Source organism: Oncorhynchus keta, chromosome 4, assembly GCF_023373465.1.
Source record: "Oncorhynchus keta strain PuntledgeMale-10-30-2019 chromosome 4, Oket_V2, whole genome shotgun sequence".
NCBI classification, from domain to species: Eukaryota; Metazoa; Chordata; class Actinopteri; order Salmoniformes; family Salmonidae; genus Oncorhynchus; species Oncorhynchus keta.
Window position 1 is genome coordinate 73,645,920 of NC_068424.1, and position 22,759 is coordinate 73,668,678.

The 22,759-nt window shown below is 42.9% G+C and overlaps 1 protein-coding gene across 2 annotated transcripts in view; it reads left to right on the forward strand.

The window, feature by feature from the left end:
• The window catches only part of LOC118384062 (disintegrin and metalloproteinase domain-containing protein 19-like), a 67,979-nt gene extending 45,941 nt beyond the window's left edge, over positions 1-22,038 (forward strand). The window contains exons 9-22 of one of the 2 annotated variants that reach the window (XM_052515217.1): positions 1,024-1,190; positions 2,064-2,148; positions 2,355-2,494; positions 2,819-2,996; positions 3,049-3,138; positions 7,994-8,189; positions 8,513-8,621; positions 8,745-8,832; positions 16,926-17,003; positions 17,312-17,420; positions 19,741-19,879; positions 20,032-20,173; positions 20,334-20,770; positions 20,951-22,038. In XM_052515217.1, the coding sequence (XP_052371177.1) occupies positions 1,024-1,190; positions 2,064-2,148; positions 2,355-2,494; positions 2,819-2,996; positions 3,049-3,138; positions 7,994-8,189; positions 8,513-8,621; positions 8,745-8,832; positions 16,926-17,003; positions 17,312-17,420; positions 19,741-19,879; positions 20,032-20,173; positions 20,334-20,770; positions 20,951-20,981 (1,989 nt within the window). In that variant the 3' untranslated portion in view covers positions 20,982-22,038. Of the gene's footprint in view, positions 1-1,023; positions 1,191-2,063; positions 2,149-2,354; positions 2,495-2,818; positions 2,997-3,048; positions 3,139-7,993; positions 8,190-8,512; positions 8,622-8,744; positions 8,959-16,925; positions 17,004-17,311; positions 17,421-19,740; positions 19,880-20,031; positions 20,174-20,333; positions 20,771-20,950 lie in introns of both variants that reach the window. The other variant, XM_052515216.1, reaches the window with a different exon arrangement.
• The last annotated feature ends 721 nt before the right edge of the window (positions 22,039-22,759 follow it).

Here is a 22,759-nt window from a genome sequence, read left to right on the forward strand (position 1 = left end):
CTGGCACAATTGGCGAGCGCGGACGCGCATAAACCATGCAGCTGTTAAGCACTCTGGTTCTAAACACTCTGGTACTAAATATTCTGGTTCTAAACAATCTGGTTCTAAACACTCTGGTTCTAAACACTGTAGTTCTAAACACTCTGGTTCTAAACATTCTGTTTCTAAACACTCTGATTCTAGACATTCTGGTTCTAAACATTCTGGTTCTAAATACTGGTTCTAAACACTCTGGTTCTAAACACTGGTTCTTAACACTCTGGTTCTAAACACTCTGGTTCTAAACACTGATTCTAAACATTCTGGTTCTAAACACTCTTGTTCTAAACATTCTGGTTCTACACATTCTGGTTCTAAACACTGGTTCTAAACACTCTGGTTCTAAAATTGTGTATTTTAGGCCTACTAATTTCTTGGATTTGAGAATTAAGTATAGCCTGATAACACTAGAAAGCTCAGTGGCCATCAACATTGATTTCAAAGGTGTGTTTTATCAGGACTGCATTAAGAACGTTGTACAATGACTGGGCAAGCATATTTATCTCCCTGTGCAGCAATCTCAATTTGACAGAGCCTCGAGAGGAATGTTATTTTCTCTCATAGATTGCGACAGGTTGAACAATTGAATAGGTCAACTATTCTCCTATGGGATTGTCTAATTTAGCTGTTGTTTACTCGTGTTGTTGGCTGTGGAAAATGTAAATGTGGGAAACAATTTTTCATTAGATAATTCAAATAACCATAGGTACCGGGTCTCAGCTCCGTCTGGCTCTCATTTGGATCATAGGTGCCGGGTCTTGGACCCGGCCCAATTTAACCCCTACACACACTCAGACATTCACTACTGTATCCTCACTGAACATAATTAACAATTATATTGTACTTCCATGTTAGTCAAATTGTCTTTTGGTGTGTGTGTGTGTGTGTGTGTGTGTGTGTGTGTGTGTGTGTGTGTGTGTGTGTGTGTGTGTGTGTGTGTGTGTGTGTGTGTGTGTGTGTGTGTGTGTGTGTGTGTGTGTGCAGTACTACAAGTCTCTAAGTATTCGTGTGGCAGTGATCGGTCTGGAGGTGTGGTCTGATCAGGACAGGATCAGTGTGTCTGGTAACCCCTACAGTACCCTGGGAGCGTTCCTGGCTTGGAGACGCAAACAGCTACACACACTACCTAACGACAACGCTCAACTCATCACGTTAGTGTGACACACACACACACACACTACCTAACGACAACGCTCAACTCATCACGTTAGTGTGACACACACACATACACACACACACTACCTAACGACAACGCTCAACTCATCACGTTAGTGTGACACACACACTACCTAACGACAAAGCTCAACTCATCACGTTAGTGTGACACACACACACACACACACACACACACACACACACACACACACACACACACACACACACACACACACACACACACACACACACACACACACTCCTCAACGACAACGCTCAACTCAACTCATCATGTTAGCGTGACACACAAATACACACACACACACACTCTTCAATGACAATGCTCAGCTCATAACATTAGTGTTACACACACTCCTTGCTGCATTCTCCTTTGATCCATCCATCCTTAATCCATCCATCCTTATTCCATCCATCCTTAATCCATCCATCCTTATTCCATCCATCCTTAATCCATCCATCCTTATTCCATCCATCCTTAATCCATCCATCCTTATTCCATCCATCCTTAATCCATCCCATCCTTATTCCATCCATCCTTAATCCATCCATCCTTATTCCATCCATCCTTAATCCATCCATCCTTATTCCATCCATCCTTAATCCATCCATCCTTATTCCATCCATCCTTAATCCATCCATCCTTATTCCATCCATCCTTAATCCATCCATCCTTATTCCATCCATCCTTAATCCATCCATCCTTATTCCATCCATCCTTAATCCATCCATCCTTAATCCATCCATCCTTATTCCATCCATCCTTAATCCATCCATCCTTAATCCATCTCTCTTCCTTCCATTAAGACCGTTCAGTGGAACTACAAAGCTGTTTTATTTTGTTTCCCCAGGGGCGTGGCGTTTCAGGGCACCACCATTGGGCTGGCCCCTCTCAGAGCCATGTGCTCAGAGTACCAGTCAGGGGGAGTCAACTCAGTAAGACTACAACAGAACTCTGTCGTTTGAGATTTGACCATAGCCAATAGCAGCCCAGTAAAGATGTCTCTAAAGTTGTAATGAAGTTGTGATGTATTTGTAATAGCACACATAGATCTAGAACCAAGCTAACATGAGATGTATGTCCGTTTGACTTTCACTACGGGAATTCACCTGTAACCCCCTGACCTCTACCGCCCCTGCAGGACCACTCTGACAGTGCTGTGGGCGTGGCAGCGACCATGGCCCACGAGATGGGGCATAACTTTGGCATGAGCCATGACAGCCCTGGGTGCTGCCAGGCCAAGGCTGATGATGGAGGCTGCATCATGGCTGCTGCCACTGGGTGAGAGAATCTATCTATGTTGAAAATCTATCCTTCTATTAAAGAGATGTTTTCTCAATGACAATAAACAATTTATGAATAAAGGTTAAATAACTAATGTTATAATGATTGATCCTGCTTTGTAAAAGACCGTCCTGGGACATGTTCAGCTGAGCAAAATGTTGTGGAATATGAATGTCTGTATAGAAATATATTACTTAGAACATACATTCTTCTCTGACATGTAGAGTAGAAGGAATCACCTAGTCTATTCATAGCATGTTCTATCTGTAACGTTGGCATCGTTGATCCTTACCGAATACACCCCTGGTGTGTGTGCCGCAGCCACCCATTCCCACGTGTGTTTAATGGCTGTAACCACCGGGAGCTGAGCAGGTATCTGAGCTCTGGAGGGGGGAAGTGTCTGTTCAACCTCCCCAACACCAGAGCCATGCACGGGGGGCAGCGCTGTGGGAACGGGTACCTGGAGGATGGAGAGGAGTGTGACTGTGGAGATGAGGAGGTGAGGGAGGGGGTGCGTGCGTGCGTACTGATTGTCCATCCTCTCTCTACAGGAGTGTTCCAGTCCCTGCTGTAATGCCAACAACTGTACTCTGAAGGCTGGAGCAGAGTGTTCCCACGGAGTCTGCTGTCACAACTGTAAGGTACTGTACACTGTCCTCTCTCTCTCTGTCTGACGTCTTCTCTCTCTATGTCTCTCTCTCTTTCTCTGTCTCTCTGTCTCTGTGTTTCTCTGTCTCTCTGTCTCTCTCTCTCTCTCTCATTGAAGAGTCCAGATGTGTTGTGTCGTTTAATAGTCCACACTGTCCTCTATCTCTCTTTCTGGTCGTACTCTCGCTCTCTCTCTTTCTGGTCGTACTCTCTCTCTCTCTTTCTGGTCGTACTCTCGCTCTCTCTCTTTCTGGTCGTACTCTCGCTCTCTCTCTTTCTGGTCGTACTCTCGCTCTCTCTCTCCCCCACTCAATTCAATTCAAAGCTCTTTATGGGCATGGGAAACACATGTTTACATTGCCAAAGCATGTGAAATAGATAGTAAACAAAAGTAAAATAAACAATCAAAATTAACATGAAATATTACACAAGTCTCAAAAAAATAAAGACATTTTAAATGTCCTATTATGTCTACATACAGTGTTGTAACGATGTGCAAATATTTCAACTATTTTAATAAGCTGGTGTTTGTTCTGCCTTGAAGCATGATCTTCTCCTCTTAGCCACTGTTGTATCAATATGTTTTGACCATGACAGTTTACAATCCAGGGTTTCTCCAAGCACTTTAGTTACATCAACTTTCCACATGATTTATTACGATATTTAGTTGAGGTTTAGGGTTAACTGAATGATTTGTCCCAAATACAATACTTTTAGTGTTATGGCTCTCTCTGGCAGGAAGAGTGGACCAAAGCGTGGAAAGTGTTCATGATTCTTTTCTTTCAAAAAACACTCAAACAAAATAACAAACGTGAAAACGAAAGCGCACAGTTCTGTCAGGCAGAAACACTAAACAGAAAACAAGATCCCAAAAAACCCAAAAGGAAAATGACAACTTATATGTGATCTCCAATCAGAGACAAAGATAGACAGCTGCCTCTGATTAGGAACCACACGGCCAAACACAAAGAAATAGAAAACGTAGACTTTCCCACCCGAGTCACACCCTGACCTAACCAAACATAGAGAATAAAAAGGATCTCTAAGGTCAGGCGTGACATTTAGTTTAAGAAATATTTAGGACTAACTTATTCCTTGACACACATTCTGAAACTAACTGCAACTCTTTGTTTAGTGTTGCAGTCATTTCAGTCACTGTAGTAGCTGACATGTATAGTGTTGAGTCATCCGCATACATAGACACGATGGCTTTACTCAAAGCCAATGGCATGTTATTAGTAAAAATTGAAAAAGGTAATGGGCCTAGACAGCTGCCCTGGGGAATTCCTGATTCTACATTCATTATGTTGGAGGATTTTTCAATTCCTCATCAATCCACAGGGATTTAACAGTTTTTACAGTCATTTTCTTAATGGGTGCATGCTTATTAGTAACTGTGATAAATGTGTCAAGTGCAGCGTCTAGTTGCTCCTCATTACACACCACGGACCAACAAATATTCTTTGCATCAACAACGTAGGAATCGCTACAAAACTTATTGTGTGACCTCTTATATGCTATATTAGGCCCAGCCTTTGGAACTTTGGTTTTCCTAGACATGGCTTCTATTGTGATCATTACATCTGATGGATCTGGATACTGCTTTCAAGAAAATGTATGTGGCATTAGTAAATAAGTGTTGATACATGTTGTTGATTTCATTCCTGTGCTGTTTGTAACTACCCTGGTAGGTTGACTGATAACCTGAAGCAAGCTTTTTCTTGAGTGGGCAGCTTGATGAATGCCAGTACATATTATATGATATTATATGATATGATATTTAAATCACCCAGAAAATATACCTCTCTGTTGATATAACATACATTGTCAAGCATTTCACATGTTATCCAGATAGTCAGTTATCCTGACTGTTAGTGCTTGGTGGTCTTTAGTAGCTTCCCACAAGAATGGCTTTAGGTGAGGCAGATGAACCTGTAGCCATATTACTTCAACAGTACTTAACATGAGATCCTCTCTAAGCTTTACAGGAATGTGGTTCTGAATATAAACAGAAACACCTCCCACCATTGGCATTTCAATATTTTCTGTAAATGTTATAACCGTGTATTGCTACCACTGTATCATCAAAGGTATTATCTAAGCGAGTTTCAGAGATATGAATATGAAATATGAATATGAAAGTTATCTGTTACTAGCAATTTATTGATTTCTTGAACCTTGTTTCTTCAGCTACCTACGTTAACGTGGGCTATTGTTAGCACTTTTCTTCTGGGATGCTTACTTGTTTTTATTGCTTTACTGAGAAGCTTAGCAGAAGTAGACATGCTCATGTTATTTCTGTTAGTGTAAGGAAGCTGCACACAGTGGACTTCCTCCTAGGGAACACCGGCTCAGTGATAACAGAATAAATCTGGTTCATAGGCACATGATTACTGCGTACAATAGCTATTGGATCAGTAGAGGCTAACTACCCTGACCTGTCTGTCAGGGTCGTTAGAGGGACATAAATTAGGTTACTTACATTGTGTCTACTAATGCTCCTGTTGTTATGTGCATTTGCTGAAGCATTATGAAAACTCTACATCACAATGGTAGGGAGTAACTGAGCTGGGCTTGGGTCATTGATAAGTCATTGTCTCAACGCAGCCTTATAATGCTGTGAAAAGATCCAGGAACCCAAATGATTTGGGTGGATCCCATCCTCCTTATAAAACGTGTTCTGTTTCCAAAAGGTATCGAAATTGTCAACAAAAGTTACACCCAGCTGTAATAATCACGTAGCCAGTTGTGAAGAGAAAGAATCCTGCTGAAGCATTCACTGCCATGGTTCAGAGAGGGCACAGGGCCAGAAATGATGGGTCCTTTGTGAGAGTCAACCAGCTCTACATTCAGGAGCAGCTTAGTGCAGCTATAATGTCATTTACTCGAGCTCCGGGATAGGACATAGTTTTTGCACCAGGAATGGTCACATTTCTTACCATGGAGCTGCCCAAAATCAAGGCTGGCGAGAAGGTCAAGGAAATCTGTCCACTCACTCCCGCGCTTCACAGGATTCAGAGAACCTTTTATGGACGGACGAGAGGCAGGATAACGTGAGCCCATTGCTCCCGGTGCCTGGTGCAGGCCTCCGATAGATGGAGAAGCCCCGCTCCATCCAGAGCAGGGATGGAAGGTTGCCGACTTCAACTTCGAAATCGTAGTAGTAGGCACAGCGGCTGCAGACACAGGCAGCCCCCAGCGATAAAGGTGCAGAAAGATCAGGCTTCAGAACGGCAAAACTTTTCGTTGTTTGTATCCGCTCTGTGCCTCTCGTTGGGAGTGTAGACTGTTTTGCGGGAGGCCTCTGTCTTCGGCTTCCACAACTCGAGACATGCCACCATCGTTGATTGCCATGCTCCTCTTGCTGTGCCCCTTCGACTCCGCTATCAGCTGGGGGATCTCCGGGCAACTCCGGCCAGTCGGATAAGGACAAGCGACAAGGCGGAGATGCATCCAACAAGCGCTAACGCCGTCCAGCCACCGGCGTAGAAAATTCTTCTGTAGGCTAGTGACCTGCGTGATCAAGGAAGCAACCTCAAGCCTATAGTCCTCGGCAAGTAAACAACTGCTGCATTGGAACTCCAAGTGATCCGGTTTGTCCCAAAACAAAGCTGGAACATTTAATTTATTTCTACAGACAAAGAGAGCTGGTACCAACTTCGTTAGCTTGCTGGCTAGCAGCTTAGCTTCTCTGTCAAGCAGGCTTCAACCTGTCTGTCAAGCAGGCTTCAACCTGTCTGTTAAACAGGCTTCAACCTGTCTGTTAAGCGGGATTCCGGGACAATAAATAGCAGTCCTAGCTGTTAAAAGCTAAAAACATTGCAGAATCTATGCAAAACCAAGTTCGGTATTCGTATTTAATGAATAGTGGTTTTGTTTTAATTAGAAATAACAAACCAAGTGTTTTCCAGCATAAAATGTTCAGCTGGGGTCTGGGCCAGCTTGCTTAGGGGACTGTTCTCCAGGTTAATCTCTCTGTAGGTGATGGCTTTGTTATGGAAGGTTTGGGAATTGCTTCCTTTTAGGTGGTTGTAGAATTCAACGGCTCTTTTATGGATTTTGATCATTAGAGTATATTGGCCTAATTCTACTCTGTATGCATTATTTGGTGTTTTACGTTGTACACTGAGGATATTTTGGAGAATTCTGCATGCAGAGTCTAAATTTGGTGTTCCCATGTTGCAAATTCTTGGTTGGTGAGCGGACCCCAGGCCTCACAACCATAAAGGGAAATTGGGTTCTATAATTGATTCAAGTATTTTTTGCCAGATCCTAATTGTTATGTCGAATTTTATGTTCCTTTTGATGGCATAGAAGGCCCTTCTTGCCTTGTTTCTCAGATCGTTCACAGCTTTGTGAAAGTTACCTGTGGCGCTGATGTTTAGGCTGAGGTATGTATAGTTGTTTGTGTGCTCTAGGGCAAAAGTGTCAAGATGGAGTTTGTATTTGTGGTCCTGGCAACTGGACCGTTTTTGGAACACCATTATTTTGGTCTTACTAAGATTTACTGTCAGGGCCCAGGTCTGACAGAAACTGTGCAGAAGATCTAGATGCAACACCACAGGCCTTTTTGGGTTGGAGGTTTTGTATTTTGTCCTGTAGTTCATTCAATGTAATTGGAGAATCCAGTGGGTTCTGATACTCTTTAATAGCTGATTCTAAGACTTGTAATTGATCTCTCTGTCTCTTCCTTCAATCTCTCTCTGTCTATCTCTCTCTGTCTATCTCTCTCTGTCTCTTCCTTCAATCTCTCTCCCTCTCTTTTCCTCCAATCTTTCTTTCTCTCTTCCTCCAATCTCTCTCTCTCTCTCTGTTTATCTCTCTCTGTCTCTCTCTCTTTCTCTCTAGTTGAAGAGTCCAGGTGTGTTGTGTCGTACTCCATCCGGGTCATGTGACCTTCCTGAGTACTGTGATGGGAAAGTGGAGTCTTGTCCTTCGAACTTATACCTGGTGGATGGTACTTCCTGTGCAGGGGGGCAGGCCTACTGCTACACCGGCATGTGTCTCACCCTGGAGCAGCAGTGTCAATCACTCTGGGGGCGGGGTTAGTACCTGTCAATCACTCTAGGGCGGAGATAGTAGACGTGTTATTGCATCCTGTTATAAAGTAAAAATTGGTTTTACAGCACTTTTCAATTTAACGCTCCCCTATTGAAATCCATTGTTTCCAAAATATTGCCCCCACCTATCTGGGTGCTTCAGATTGGTTCGAAGGGAGAAGGATTAGGGCTTGTTACTGGGCTTTCTGTTTGGTGTTGTTTCTGTTTTTATAATCAGTGATCTTCACAGGACCGGCTTTAACTGACCACAGGAACATCTGTCTGCTAGCAGGAGGTGATGTAACACTGTGTGTTTCATCCTCTTTAGATGGCCGTGCTGCTCCAGACCTGTGCTTTCAGAAGGTGAACGAGGCAGGAGACTCCTTTGGGAACTGTGGCAAAGACCTGCTGGGTAAATACAGAGGATGCAGAGACAGGTGAGGAGACACATTTACCAAACGTTGGCACCAAATACATGTGATCCTTCAACTTCCATTTATCCCTTTATTTATCTGCCATCCCGACATACACAAATCCATATGACCTTTCTGCTGTTTCAGGGATGCTAGATGTGGTAAGATCCAGTGTGTGAGTTCAGCCTCCAAGCCCCTGGAGACTAACGCTGTTCCCATCGACACCACGGTCCGGGTGGGTAATGGGAAGATCCTCTGTAGGGGGACACACGTTTACCGACCAGGCCAGGGGGACGAGGAACAGGGGGACACACTGGACCCGGGACTGGTCATGACTGGGACCAAGTGTGAAGAGGACTCAGTGAGGAGGGGAGAGGAGAAGGGATGGGTGTGGGGTGTGTGTGTGTTTCTGGGCTCTATGCTGCATTTGCAGTTCTGTCCAGGGAGATGTATTATTTTCCTGTGTTTGTCTCCTCCTGCAGATGGGAGATGTATTATTTTCCTGTGTTTTTCTCCTCCTGCAGATGGGAGATGTATTATTTTCCTGTGTTTGTCTCCTCCTGCAGATGGGAGATGTATTATTTTCCTGTGTTTGTCTCCTCCTGCAGATGGGAGATGTATTATTTTCCTGTGTTTGTCTCCTCCTGCAGATGGGAGATGTATTATTTTCCTGTGTTTGTCTCCTCCTGCAGATGGGAGATGTATTATTTTCCTGTGTTTGTCTCCTCCTGCAGATGGGAGATGTATTATTTTCCTGTGTTTGTCTCCTCCTGCAGATGGGAGATGTATTATTTTCCTGTGTTTGTCTCCTCCTGCAGATGGGAGATGTATTATTTTCCTGTGTTTGTCTCCTCCTGCAGATTGGAGATGTATTATTGTTCTGTGTTTGTCTCCTCCTGCAGATGGGAGATGTATTATTTTCCTGTGTTTGTCTCCTCCTGCAGATGGGAGATGTATTATTTTCCTGTGTTTGTCTCCTCCTGCAGATGGGAGATGTCTACTCCTGCAGATGGGAGATGTCTACTCCTGCAGATGGGAGATGTATTATTTTTCTGTGTTTGTCTCCTCCTGCAGATGGGAGATGTATTATTTTCATGTGTTTGTCTCCTCCTGCAGATGGGAGATGTATTATTTTCCTGTGTTTGTCTCCTTCTGCAGATGGGAGATGTATTATTTTCCTGTGTTTGTCTCCTCCTGCAGATGGGAGATGTATTATTTTCCTGTGTTTGTCTCCTCCTGCAGATGGGAGATGTATTATTTTCCTGTGTTTGTCTCCTCCTGCAGATGGGAGATGTATTATTTTCCTGTGTTTGTCTCCTCCTGCAGATGGGAGATGTATTATTTTCCTGTGTTTGTCTCCTCCTGCAGATGGGAGATGTATTATTTTCCCATGTTTGTCTCCTCCTGCAGATGGGAGATGTATTATTTTCCTGTGTTTGTCTCCTCCTGCAGATGGGAGATGTATTATTTTCCTGTGTTTGTCTCCTCCTGCAGATGGGAGATGTATTATTTTCCTGTGTTTGTCTCCTCCTGCAGATGGGAGATGTATTATTTTCCTGTGTTTGTCTCCTCCTGCAGATGGGAGATGTATTATTTTCCTGTGTTTGTCTCCTCCTGCAGATGGGAGATGTATTATTTTCCTGTCTTTGTCTCCTCCTGCAGATGGGAGATGTATTATTTTCCTGTGTTTGTCTCCTCCTGCAGATGGGAGATGTCTACTCCTGCAGATGGGAGATGTATTATTTTTCTGTGTTTGTCTCCTCCTGCAGATGGGAGATGTATTATTTTCCTGTGTTTGTCTCCTCCTGCAGATGGGAGATGTATTATTTTTCTGCGTTTGTCTCCTCCTGCAGATGGGAGATGTCTACTCCTGCAGATGGGAGATGTATTATTTTCCTGTGTTTGTCTCCTCCTGCAGATGGGAGATGTCTACTCCTGCAGATGGGAGATGTCTACTCCTGCAGATGGGAGATGTCTACTCCTGCAGATGGGAGATGTATTATTTTCCTGTGTTTGTCTCCTCCTGCAGATGGGAGATGTCTACTCCTGCAGATGGGAGATGTATTATTTTTCTGTGTTTGTCTCCTCCTGCAGATGGGAGATGTATTATTTTCCTGTTTGTCTCCTCCTGCAGATGGGAGATGTATTATTTTCCTGTGTTTGTCTCCTCCTGCAGATGGGAGATGTATTATTTTTCTGTGTTTGTCTCCTCCTGCAGATGGGAGATGTATTATTTTTCTGTGTTTGTCTCCTCCTGCAGATGGGAGTTGTATTATTTTCCTGTGTTTGTCTCCTCCTGCAGATGGGAGATGTATTATTTTTCTGTGTTTGTCTCCTCCTGCAGATGGGAGATGTATTATTTTCCTGTGTTTGTCTCCTCCTGCAGATGGGAGATGTATTATTTTTCTGTGTTTGTCTCCTCCTGCAGATTGGAGATGTATTATTTTCCTGTGTTTGTCTCCTCCTGCAGATGGGAGATGTATTATTTTCCTGTGTTTGTCTCCTCCTGCAGATGGGAGATGTATTATTTTCCTGTGTTTGTCTCCTCCTGCAGATGGGAGATGTATTATTTTCCTGTGTTTGTCTCCTCCTGCAGATTGGAGATGTATTATTTTCCTGTGTTTGTCTCCTCCTGCAGATGGGAGATGTATTATTTTTCTGTGTTTGTCTCCTCCTGCAGATGGGAGATGTATTATTTTCCTGTGTTTGTCTCCTCCTGCAGATGTGAGATGTATTATTTTCCTGTGTTTGTCTCCTCCTGCAGATGGGAGATGTATTATTTTCCTGTGTTTGTCTCCTCCTGCAGATGGGAGATGTATTATTTTCAGATGGGAGATGTATTATGTGTTTGTCTCCTCCTGCAGATGGGAGATGTATTATTTTCCTGTGTTTGTCTCCTCCTGCAGATGGGAGATGTATTATTTTCCTGTCTTTGTCTCCTCCTGCAGATGGGAGATGTATTATTTTCCTGTGTTTGTCTCCTCCTGCAGATGGGAGATGTCTACTCCTGCAGATGGGAGATGTATTATTTTTCTGTGTTTGTCTCCTCCTGCAGATGGGAGATGTATTATTTTCCTGTTTGTCTCCTCCTGCAGATGGGAGATGTCTACTCCTGCAGATGGGAGATGTATTATTTTTCTGTGTTTGTCTCCTCCTGCAGATGGGAGATGTATTATTTTCCTGTGTTTGTCTCCTCCTGCAGATGGGAGATGTATTATTTTTCTGTGTTTGTCTCCTCCTGCAGATGGGAGATGTCTACTCCTGCAGATGGGAGATGTATTATTTTCCTGTGTTTGTCTCCTCCTGCAGATGGGAGATGTCTACTCCTGCAGATGGGAGATGTATTATTTTTCTGTGTTTGTCTCCTCCTGCAGATGGGAGATGTATTATTTTCCTGTTTGTCTCCTCCTGCAGATGGGAGATGTATTATTTTCCTGTGTTTGTCTCCTCCTGCAGATGGGAGATGTATTATTTTTCTGTGTTTGTCTCCTCCTGCAGATGGGAGTTGTATTATTTTCCTGTGTTTGTCTCCTCCTGCAGATGGGAGATGTATTATTTTTCTGTGTTTGTCTCCTCCTGCAGATGGGAGATGTATTATTTTCCTGTGTTTGTCTCCTCCTGCAGATGGGAGATGTATTATTTTTCTGTGTTTGTCTCCTCCTGCAGATTGGAGATGTATTATTTTCCTGTGTTGGCTCCTCCTGCAGATGGGAGATGTCTACTCCTGCAGATGGGAGATGTATTATTTTCCTGTGTTTGTCTCCTCCTGCAGATTGGAGATGTATTATTTTCCTGTGTTTGTCTCCTCCTGCAGATGGGAGATGTATTATTTCTCTGTGTTTGTCTCCTCCTGCAGATGGGAGATGTATTATTTTCCTGTGTTTGTCTCCTCCTGCAGATGGGCGATGTATTATTTTCCTGTGTTTGTCTCCTCCTGCAGATGGGAGATGTATTATTTTCCTGTGTTTGTCTCCTCCTGCAGATGGGAGATGTATTATTTTCCTGTGTTTGTCTCCTCCTGCAGATGGGAGATGTATTATTTTCCTGTGTTTGTCTCCTCCTGCAGATGGGAGATGTATTATTTTCCTGTGTTTGTCTCCTCCTGCAGATGGGAGATGTATTATTTTCCTGTGTTTGTCTCCTCCTGCAGATGGGAGATGTATTATTTTCCTGTGTTTGTCTCCTCCTGCAGATGGGAGATGTATTATTTTCCTGTGTTTGTCTCCTCCTGCAGATGGGAGATGTATTATTTTCCTGTGTTTGTCTCCTCCTCCTGTGTTTGTCTCCTCCAGATGGGAGATGTATTATTTTCCTGTGTTTGTCTCCTCCTGCAGATGGGAGATGTCTACTCCTGCAGATGGGAGATGTCTACTCCTGCAGATGGGAGATGTATTATTTTTCTGTGTTTGTCTCCTCCTGCAGATGGGAGATGTATTATTTTCCTGTGTTTGTTTCCTCCTGCAGATGGGAGATGTATTATTTTTCTGTGTTTGTCTCCTCCTGCAGATGGGAGATGTCTACTCCTGCAGATGGGAGATGTATTATTTTCCTGTGTTTGTCTCCTCCTGCAGATGGGAGATGTCTACTCCTGCAGATGGGAGATGTATTATTTTTCTGTGTTTGTCTCCTCCTGCAGATGGGAGATGTATTATTTTCCTGTTTGTCTCCTCCTGCAGATGGGAGATGTATTATTTTCCTGTGTTTGTTTCCTCCTGCAGATGGGAGATGTATTATTTTTCTGTGTTTGTCTCCTCCTGCAGATGGGAGTTGTATTATTTTCCTGTGTTTGTCTCCTCCTGCAGATGGGAGATGTATTATTTTTCTGTGTTTGTCTCCTCCTGCAGATGGGAGATGTATTATTTTCCTGTGTTTGTCTCCTCCTGCAGATGGGAGATGTCTACTCCTGCAGATGGGAGATGTATTATTTTCCTGTGTTTGTCTCCTCCTGCAGATGGGAGATGTCTACTCCTGCAGATGGGAGATGTCTACTCCTGCAGATGGGAGATGTCTACTCCTGCAGATGGGAGATGTATTATTTTCCTGTGTTTGTCTCCTCCTGCAGATGGGAGATGTCTACTCCTGCAGATGGGAGATGTATTATTTTTCTGTGTTTGTCTCCTCCTGCAGATGGGAGATGTATTATTTTCCTGTGTTTGTTTCCTCCTGCAGATGGGAGATGTATTATTTTTCTGTGTTTGTCTCCTCCTGCAGATGGGAGTTGTATTATTTTCCTGTGTTTGTCTCCTCCTGCAGATGGGAGATGTATTATTTTTCTGTGTTTGTCTCCTCCTGCAGATGGGAGATGTATTATTTTCCTGTGTTTGTCTCCTCCTGCAGATGGGAGATGTATTATTTTTCTGTGTTTGTCTCCTCCTGCAGATTGGAGATGTATTATTTTCCTGTGTTTGTCTCCTCCTGCAGATGGGAGATGTCTACTCCTGCAGATGGGAGATGTATTATTTTCCTGTGTTTGTCTCCTCCTGCAGATTGGAGATGTATTATTTTCCTGTGTTTGTCTCCTCCTGCAGATGGGAGATGTATTATTTTTCTGTGTTTGTCTCCTCCTGCAGATGGGAGATGTATTATTTTCCTGTGTTTGTCTCCTCCTGCAGATGGGCGATGTATTATTTTCCTGTGTTTGTCTCCTCCTGCAGATGGGAGATGTATTATTTTCCTGTGTTTGTCTCCTCCTGCAGATGGGGGATGTATTATTTTCCTGTGTTTGTCTCCTCCTGCAGATGGGAGATGTATTATTTTCCTGTGTTTGTCTCCTCCTGCAGATGGGAGATGTATTATTTTCCTGTGTTTGTCTCCTCCTGCAGATGGGAGATGTATTATTTTCCTGTGTTTGTCTCCTCCTGCAGATGGGAGATGTATTATTTTCCTGTGTTTGTCTCCTCCTGCAGATGGGAGATGTATTATTTTCCTGTGTTTGTCTCCTCCTGCAGATTGGAGATTTATTATTTTCCTGTGTTTGTCTCCTCCTGCAGATGGGAGATGTATTATTTTCCTGTGTTTGTCTCCTCCTGCAGATGGGTGATGTCTACTCCTGCAGATGGGAGATGTCTACTCCTGCAGATGGGAGATGTATTATTTTTCTGTGTTTGTCTCCTCCTGCAGATGGGAGATGTATTATTTTCCTGTGTTTGTCTCCTCCTGCAGATGGGAGATGTATTATTTTTCTGTGTTTGTCTCCTCCTGCAGATGGGAGATGTCTACTCCTGCAGATGGGAGATGTATTATTTTCCTGTGTTTGTCTCCTCCTGCAGATGGGAGATGTCTAGATGGGAGATGTATTATTTTCTCCTGCAGATGGGAGATGTATTATTTTTCTGTGTTTGTCTCCTCCTGCAGATGGGAGATGTATTATTTTTCTGTGTTTGTCTCCTCCTGCAGATGGGAGATGTATTATTTTCCTGTGTTTGTTTCCTCCTGCAGATGGGAGATGTATTATTTTTCTGTGTTTGTCTCCTCCTGCAGATGGGAGTTGTATTATTTTCCTGTGTTTGTCTCCTCCTGCAGATGGGAGATGTATTATTTTTCTGTGTTTGTCTCCTCCTGCAGATGGGAGATGTATTATTTTCCTGTGTTTGTCTCCTCCTGCAGATGGGAGATGTATTATTTTCCTGTGTTTGTCTCCTCCTGCAGATGGGAGATGTATTATTTTCCTGTGTTTGTCTCCTCCTGCAGATGGGAGATGTCTACTCCTGCAGATGGGAGATGTATTATTTTCCTGTGTTTGTCTCCTCCTGCAGATTGGAGATGTATTATTTTCCTGTGTTTGTCTCCTCCTGCAGATTGGAGATGTATTATTGTTCTGTGTTTGTCTCCTCCTGCAGATGGGAGATGTATTATTTTCCTGTGTTTTTCTCCTCCTGCAGATTGGAGATGTATTATTTTCCTGTGTTTGTCTCCTCCTGCAGATGGGAGATGTATTGTTTTCCTGTGATTGTCTCCTCCTGCAGATTGGAGATGTATTATTTTCCTGTGTTTGTCTCCTCCTGCAGATGGGAGATGTATTATTTTTCTGTGTTTGTCTCCTCCTGCAGATGGGCGATGTATTATTTTCCTGTGTTTGTCTCCTCCTGCAGATGGGAGATGTATTATTTTTCTGTGTTTGTCTCCTCCTGCAGATGGGAGATGTATTATTTTCCTGTGTTTGTCTCCTCCTGCAGATGGGAGATGTATTATTTTCCTGTCTTTGTCTCCTCCTGCAGATGGGAGATGTATTATTTTCCTGTGTTTGTCTCCTCCTGCAGATGGGGATGTATTATTTTCCTGTGTTTGTCTCCTCCTGCAGATGGGAGATGTATTATTTTCCTGTCTTTGTCTCCTCCTGCAGATGGGAGATGTATTATTTTCCTGTGTTTGTCTCCTCCTGCAGATGGGAGATGTATTATTTTCCTGTGTTTGTCTCCTCCTGCAGATGGGAGATGTATTATTTTCCTGTGTTTGTCTCCTCCTGCAGATGGGAGATGTATTATTTTCCTGTGTTTGTCTCCTCCTGCAGATGGGAGATGTATTATTTTCCTGTGTTTGTCTCCTCCTGCAGATGGGAGATGTATTATTTTCCTGTGTTTTCTCCTCCTGCAGATGGGAGATGTATTATTTTCCTGTCTTTGTCTCCTCCTGCAGATGGGAGATGTATTATTTTCCTGTGTTTTCTCCTCCTGCAGATGGGAGATGTATTATTTTCCTGTCTTTGTCTCCTCCTGCAGATGGGAGATGTATTATTTTCCTGTGTTTGTCTCCTCCTGCAGATGGGGATGTATTATTTTCCTGTGTTTGTCTCCTCCTGCAGATGGGAGATGTATTATTTTCCTGTGTTTGTCTCCTCCTGCAGATGGGAGATGTATTATTTTCCTGTGTTTGTCTCCTCCTGCAGATGGGAGATGTATTATTTTCCTGTGTTTGTCTCCTCCTGCAGATTGGAGATGTATTATTTTCCTGTGTTTGTCTCCTCCTGCAGATGGGAGATGTATTATTTTCCTGTGTTTGTCTCCTCCTGCAGATGGGAGATGTATTATTTTCCTGTGTTTGTCTCCTCCTGCAGATGTTCTGTCAGTGTGTCTGTATTTTAGTCCTCTAAGAGCTCTCTGTTGTGGCAGGATGGACTGGACTATCTACTTATGATAATGATTCTCTCTCTCTCTCTCTCTCTCTCTCTCTCTCTCTCTCTCTCTCTCTCTCTCTCTCTCTCTCTCTCTCTCTCTCTCTCTCTCTCTCTCTCTCTCTCTCTCTCTCTCTCTCTCTCTCTCTCTCTCTCTCTCTCTCTCTCTCTCTCTCTCTCTCTCTCTCTCTCTCTCTCTCTCTCTCTCTCTGTAACAGATCTGTTTCGGAGGAGAGTGCCGCAACGCGTCTTTCCTGAGAGCGGATGAGTGCAATGCCAAGTGCCACGGCCATGGGGTATAGGAGGGGCTGGAAGTGTGATAGGGGAAGGGTATGGGAGTGATGTGGGAGGGGGAGTTAGGCGTATGGGCTACTGCAGAATAAGGGAGGAGAAGGTGTTGGGTCTGAGGTTACGGATGGAGGGGTTTAATAAAGCTGTTATAACACATTATATAGAGTAGGAGGAATATTGACAGGTTGTTAGTGTTGAAACCGTATTGTGGTTTCTTCTTCTCTCTCTCTATAACAATAACCACTACTTATCTCTCATTTATCTCTCCTCCTCCTCCTTCTCCTCTCTCCCTCTCCTCTCTCTCTCTCTCTAGCTGTGTAACAACAATCACCACTGCCATTGTGACTCAGGCTGGGCCCCTCCCCTGTGTGACCAGGAGGGGACAGGAGGGAGTGTCGACAGTGGCCCTGTCATTAACCACAGTATGTTATCAATCAACGAGTCACTCAAATAATGATTCAGTTGGTCAGTCAATTAAATCTAATACAGTGGAAAGAAAACGTATGTGAACCTTTTGTATTTCTGCTTAATTTGGTCTTAAATGTGATCTGATCTTCATCTACATCACAACAATAGACATAGTGAACAATAGACACAGTCTTCATCTACATCACAACAATAGACACAGTCAACAATAGACACAGTCTTCATCTACATCACAACAATAGACACAGTCAACAATAGACACAGTCTTCATCTACATCACAACAATAGACACAGTCTTCATCTAGATCACAACAATAGACACAGTCTTCATCTAGATCACAACAATAGACACAGTCTTCATCTAGATCACAACAATAGACACACTCTTCATCTAGATCACAACAATAGACACAGTCTTCATCTACATCACAACAATAGACACAGTCTTCATCTACATCACAACAATAGACACAGTCTTCATCTACATCACAACAATAGACACAGTCTTCATCTAGATCACAACAATAGACACAGTCTTCATCTAGATCACAACAATAGACACAGTCTTCATCTACATCACAACAATAGACACAGTCTTCATCTACATCACAACAATAGACACAGTCTTCATCTACATCACAACAATAGACACAGTCTTCATCTAGGTCATAACATAGACAAACACAGGCTGCTTAAACTAATAACACACAAACAATTCTACGTTTTCATGTCTTTATTGAACACACCGTGTAAACACTCACAGTGCAGGGTGGGAAAAGTATGTGAACTGGATTTAATAACTGGTTGACCCTCCTTTGGCAGCAATAACCTCAACCAAATGTTTTCTGTCTTGCGGATCAGACCTACACAATATTGCTGAACTTTTTCAGTTCAGTAATATTCTTGGGATGTCTGGTGTGAACCCGTTTCATAAGGTCATGCCACAGCATCTCAATCGTGTTGAGGTCAGGACTCTGACTGGGCCACTCTAGACAGCGTATTTTCTTCTGAAGTCATTCTTTTCTTGATTTACTTCTGTGTTTTGGGTCGTTGTCCTGTTGCATCACCCAACTTCTGTTGGGCTTAAATTGACGGACAGATAGCCTTACATTCTCCTGCAAAATGTCTAGATAATCTTGGGAATTGATTTTTCCGTCGATGATAGCGAGCTGTCCAGGCCCGGAGGCAGAAAATCAGCCCAAACCGTGACGCTCCCTCCACTATACTTTACAGTTGGGATTTCGTTTTGATGTTGGTGTTTTCTTCTCCACACAAAGTGTTGTATGTTCCTTCCAAACAACTCAACTTTAGTTTCATCTGTCCACAGAATATTTTGCCAGCAGCGTTGTGGAACACCCAGGTGCTATTTTGCGAACTTCAGACGCGCAGCAATGTTTTTTTGGACAGCAGTGGCTTCTACCGTGGTGTCCTCCCATGAACACCATTCTTGTTTAGTGTTTCAGGTATCGTAGACTCGTCAACAGAGATGTTACCATGTTCCAGAGATTTCTGTAAGTCTTTAGCTGACACACTAGGATTCTTCTTCACCTCATGGAGCATTCTGCGCTGTGCTCTTGCACTCATCTTTGCAGGACAGCCACTCCTAGGGAGAGTAGCAACAGTGCTGAACTTTCTCCATTTATAGACAATTTGCCTTACTGTGGACTAATGAACATCAAGGCTTTTAGAGATACTTTTGTAACCCTTTCCATCTTTATGCAAGTCAACCATTCTTAATCTTAGGTCTTCTGAGATCTCTTTTGTTTGAGGCATGGTTCACATCAGGCAATGCTTCTTGTGACTAGCGAACTCAAATTTTGTGAGTGTTTATTATAGGGCAGGGCAGCTCTAACCAACATCTCCAATCTCGTCTCATTGATTGGACTCCAGGTTAGCTGACTCCTGACTCCAATTAGCTTTTGGAGAAGTCATTAGCCTAGGGGTTCACATGCTTTTCCCAAACTACACGGTGAATGTTTAAATTATGTATTCAATATTGCCTGATTAAGAAACAGCCTGGCAGCTAGCCTCGTAGCCAGAGACAAGAAAAATACAATAATTTGCATGTTATTAGTTTAATCACACTGTGTTTGTCTATTGTTGTGACTTAGATGAAGATCAGATCAAATTTTATGGCCGATTTATGCAGAAATTGAGTTAATTCCAAAGGGTTCACATACTTTTTTTTGCCAGTGTAACTGATGTGGTGTTGCAAAAGACTACTAGGTTAAACAACATATATTTGATTGTTTGTTTTCAAGTCATATCTTACAGGTTTGCTCTGACCTCCGTTGTTTATGCTATTTGTGTTTCTAGGCAGTATACGTCCTGTCCTGTTGCTCCTCCCCTTGGTTCTCTTTGTCCTATTGGCTGCTGTGGGACTGTGGTGCTGCTACAGCCATAAACTACATAAAAACATTCCTCTGAAGACCTCGGTCCCACCACCCAAGACAAGGTGTGTAACTTAGTCTTTCTATTGTTTTCACATCTTTAACTGTTTGGATTTGTCTATTTTATTAAAAGAAAATATGCAACATAGACATTGCACAGTAAACAACATCTCAAATTGAACTTCAAGAATGAAAAGCACTGTGTTTGACTCCTTAGTTGTCCAGTCAGATGTTCAGTCCCTGCTGAAGCCAAACATCTACAAGCCAACAGTCTAGCCAATGGTCACCTTGCCAACAGTCTTGCCAACAGCCATGGCAACCCTACCTTCCTACTGATGAGACATGGCTCAGACAGGCTGGTGAGGGGATCTGTTCATTCACCTGTTACACCACAGTATTTTGTATGTACAGTGCGGTACAGTCAATGCTAAAAAAGGGTACTCTTGACAGGTAAATAACAAAACAATACTTGTAAATGTTCTGACAGTAATGCTGTGAGTGATTGTTTGTCCTTCACAGAGTCCGTCCACACCTTGTCCCAGCCTCTCCACCAGGCACCCTGTCTTCTGTCCCACAGTTCAACCCACTCCTTACATAGCCCAGCAGAGACAGGCTCTATCCCAGTCCCATCCCCAATCCTCCCTCCAGCCCCATTCCCAACCATCTCTCCCGTCCCAGCCCCAACCCTCTCTCCAGCCTCTGCCTCAGCCCAAGCATAAACCTCCTCCCATCCCCAGCCACCAAGCCCAGCAGAAAGGACCCCTACAGGCCATTCCTCCAGCCATCAAGCCCCCCAGCCCCCAGTCCTCCCCCTCAACACCTCACACACACAGACCTGACCCTCCCAACAGACCCCCACCCCCCTGCCCGCTCTCCAAACCCCAAATATCATCAGATGTGTTACAGAGAGGAAAGTCCAATCTGGCGCCACCTGGTGGAAAGAAGAAACCCAGCAGGTAAGCGCAGAATCTCAAGAACATCACTTTGTTAGGATGTGTCTCTAATGGAACCCCCTTTTCCTTTATAGTGCACTAGTTGTGAGTCTATTTTCTGTTCTGGATTCCAAAGCAACAGAAAAGTTAGGCTTAATTATCAACAGATCAGTTATTTTCATGACGTTCCACTTTCTTTTCTAGATCCCAAAACATGATCTCAGGGAGGAGATGAGGACCAACACTGGAACCCTGAGCTCAGTGAGATTACTGAACATCTCACTGGGTATCTCTTCTCTCTCTGTGAGCTGGATGTTTTTCCACCTGTGTCCAAAGAAGACCATCAGCCTTTATGAAGAACATGACACTGTGGGAAAAGAGAGAGGAGGGCCACAGCTGGACACACAAGGTCTCAGTCTAAAATGGCAACCTAAAAGTACTACACTATATAGGGAATATGGTTCCATTTAAGATCTGTCCAGGGAAGCCTCCTCTGTTGGTCCATCTCAGTGTTTGTATTTCATTCTAACAACAAAGACAAAGGAGTTGCCTGATGAAGAAACATCTCTGGCTACTAGGCTAGATGCCAGGCTATGTCTTGCCTTACCTCTTGAAACCAGGTGTCCTGTATACTTGTAATATTTAAGACTGGACTTTATCGACTCATTTAGTTCTTGTGGATGCTACCTTATACCATGGGTTAACAGTATCATGTATTGATATGCTGTTTCAGGTGTATTTATTTGCAAAGCTTCAGAGCAAAGAAACTGGTGTTTAAAGTCAATGTACTGTATATGGTTTCTACAGGAGCATGAGTCTGAAGCGAATGTCTTATATTACGACAACGCCACACACAGAATGATGCTTAATGCTTCTAGTATGTGAATAAACGATAGGCTGGCCTAAGACGAGGGACATCTCAAACGTTGCAGTAACTATTAGAAAAGTATATATTGTTTTGGTAAGACTGTGTTTTTTAAAAATGTTTTGTATATTGTACTGTTCTTGTTGTGTTGGGTGCTAAATTCAGGTCTTCTGACTGACTGAATGAATGTATATTTGTACACCTTGAAGGTTAATTGTTCCTGTATAACTACCTACAAGTATGTTATCTTTTGAAATGTGATGCATAGGACAGCAGAATCAACCCAGTTATAGTCAAGCCCCTAAAATCTATGTATATAAAATAATCAGATTTTCTTTTGATTTATCGTTGAAATTCACCATCTACCATCGGACCTATGCAAACAGTGTGCCTTCAGTTTGGTTTTAAATAAACTGTTTCAAAACAGGATTACAAGAAGAACATTCTGATCTACAGTACACTATTTCTACATGTTGCCTTTTCCAATTGGTGAGAAACTACAGTAGTTATAAATGGAATGAGAAGTGACCTAGAATGATCTATAGATTGCAGTAGTGTCCTACAATTACCTATTGATTGCAGTAGTGACCTAGAATGATCTATAGATTGCAGTAGTGACCTAGAATGATCTATAGATTGCAGTAGTGACCTAGAATGATCTATAGATTGCAGTAGTGACCTAGAATGATCTATATACATTGCAGTAGTGTCCTAGAATGATCTATAGATTGCAGTAGTGTCCTAGAATGATCTATAGATTGCAGTAGTGACCTAGAATGATCTATAGATTGCAGTAGTGACCTAGAATGATCTATAGATTGCAGTAGTGACCTAGAATGATCTATAGATTGCAGTAGTGACCTCGAATGATCTATAGATTGAAGTAGTGTCCTACAATTACCTATTGATTGCAGTAGTGACCTAGAATGATCTATAGATTGCAGTAGTGACCTAGAATGATCTATAGATTGCAGTAGTGACCTAGAATGATCTATAGATTGCAGTAGTGTCCTAGAATCATCTATAGATGGCAGTCCTGTCATATATAAACTTCCTTTAGTTTAATCAGATCACTTCTCTCTACTGGCATGAATTAGCATTACATTCAAAACATAATACATTTTGTTCTTGTGGTGGTAGTAGCTATA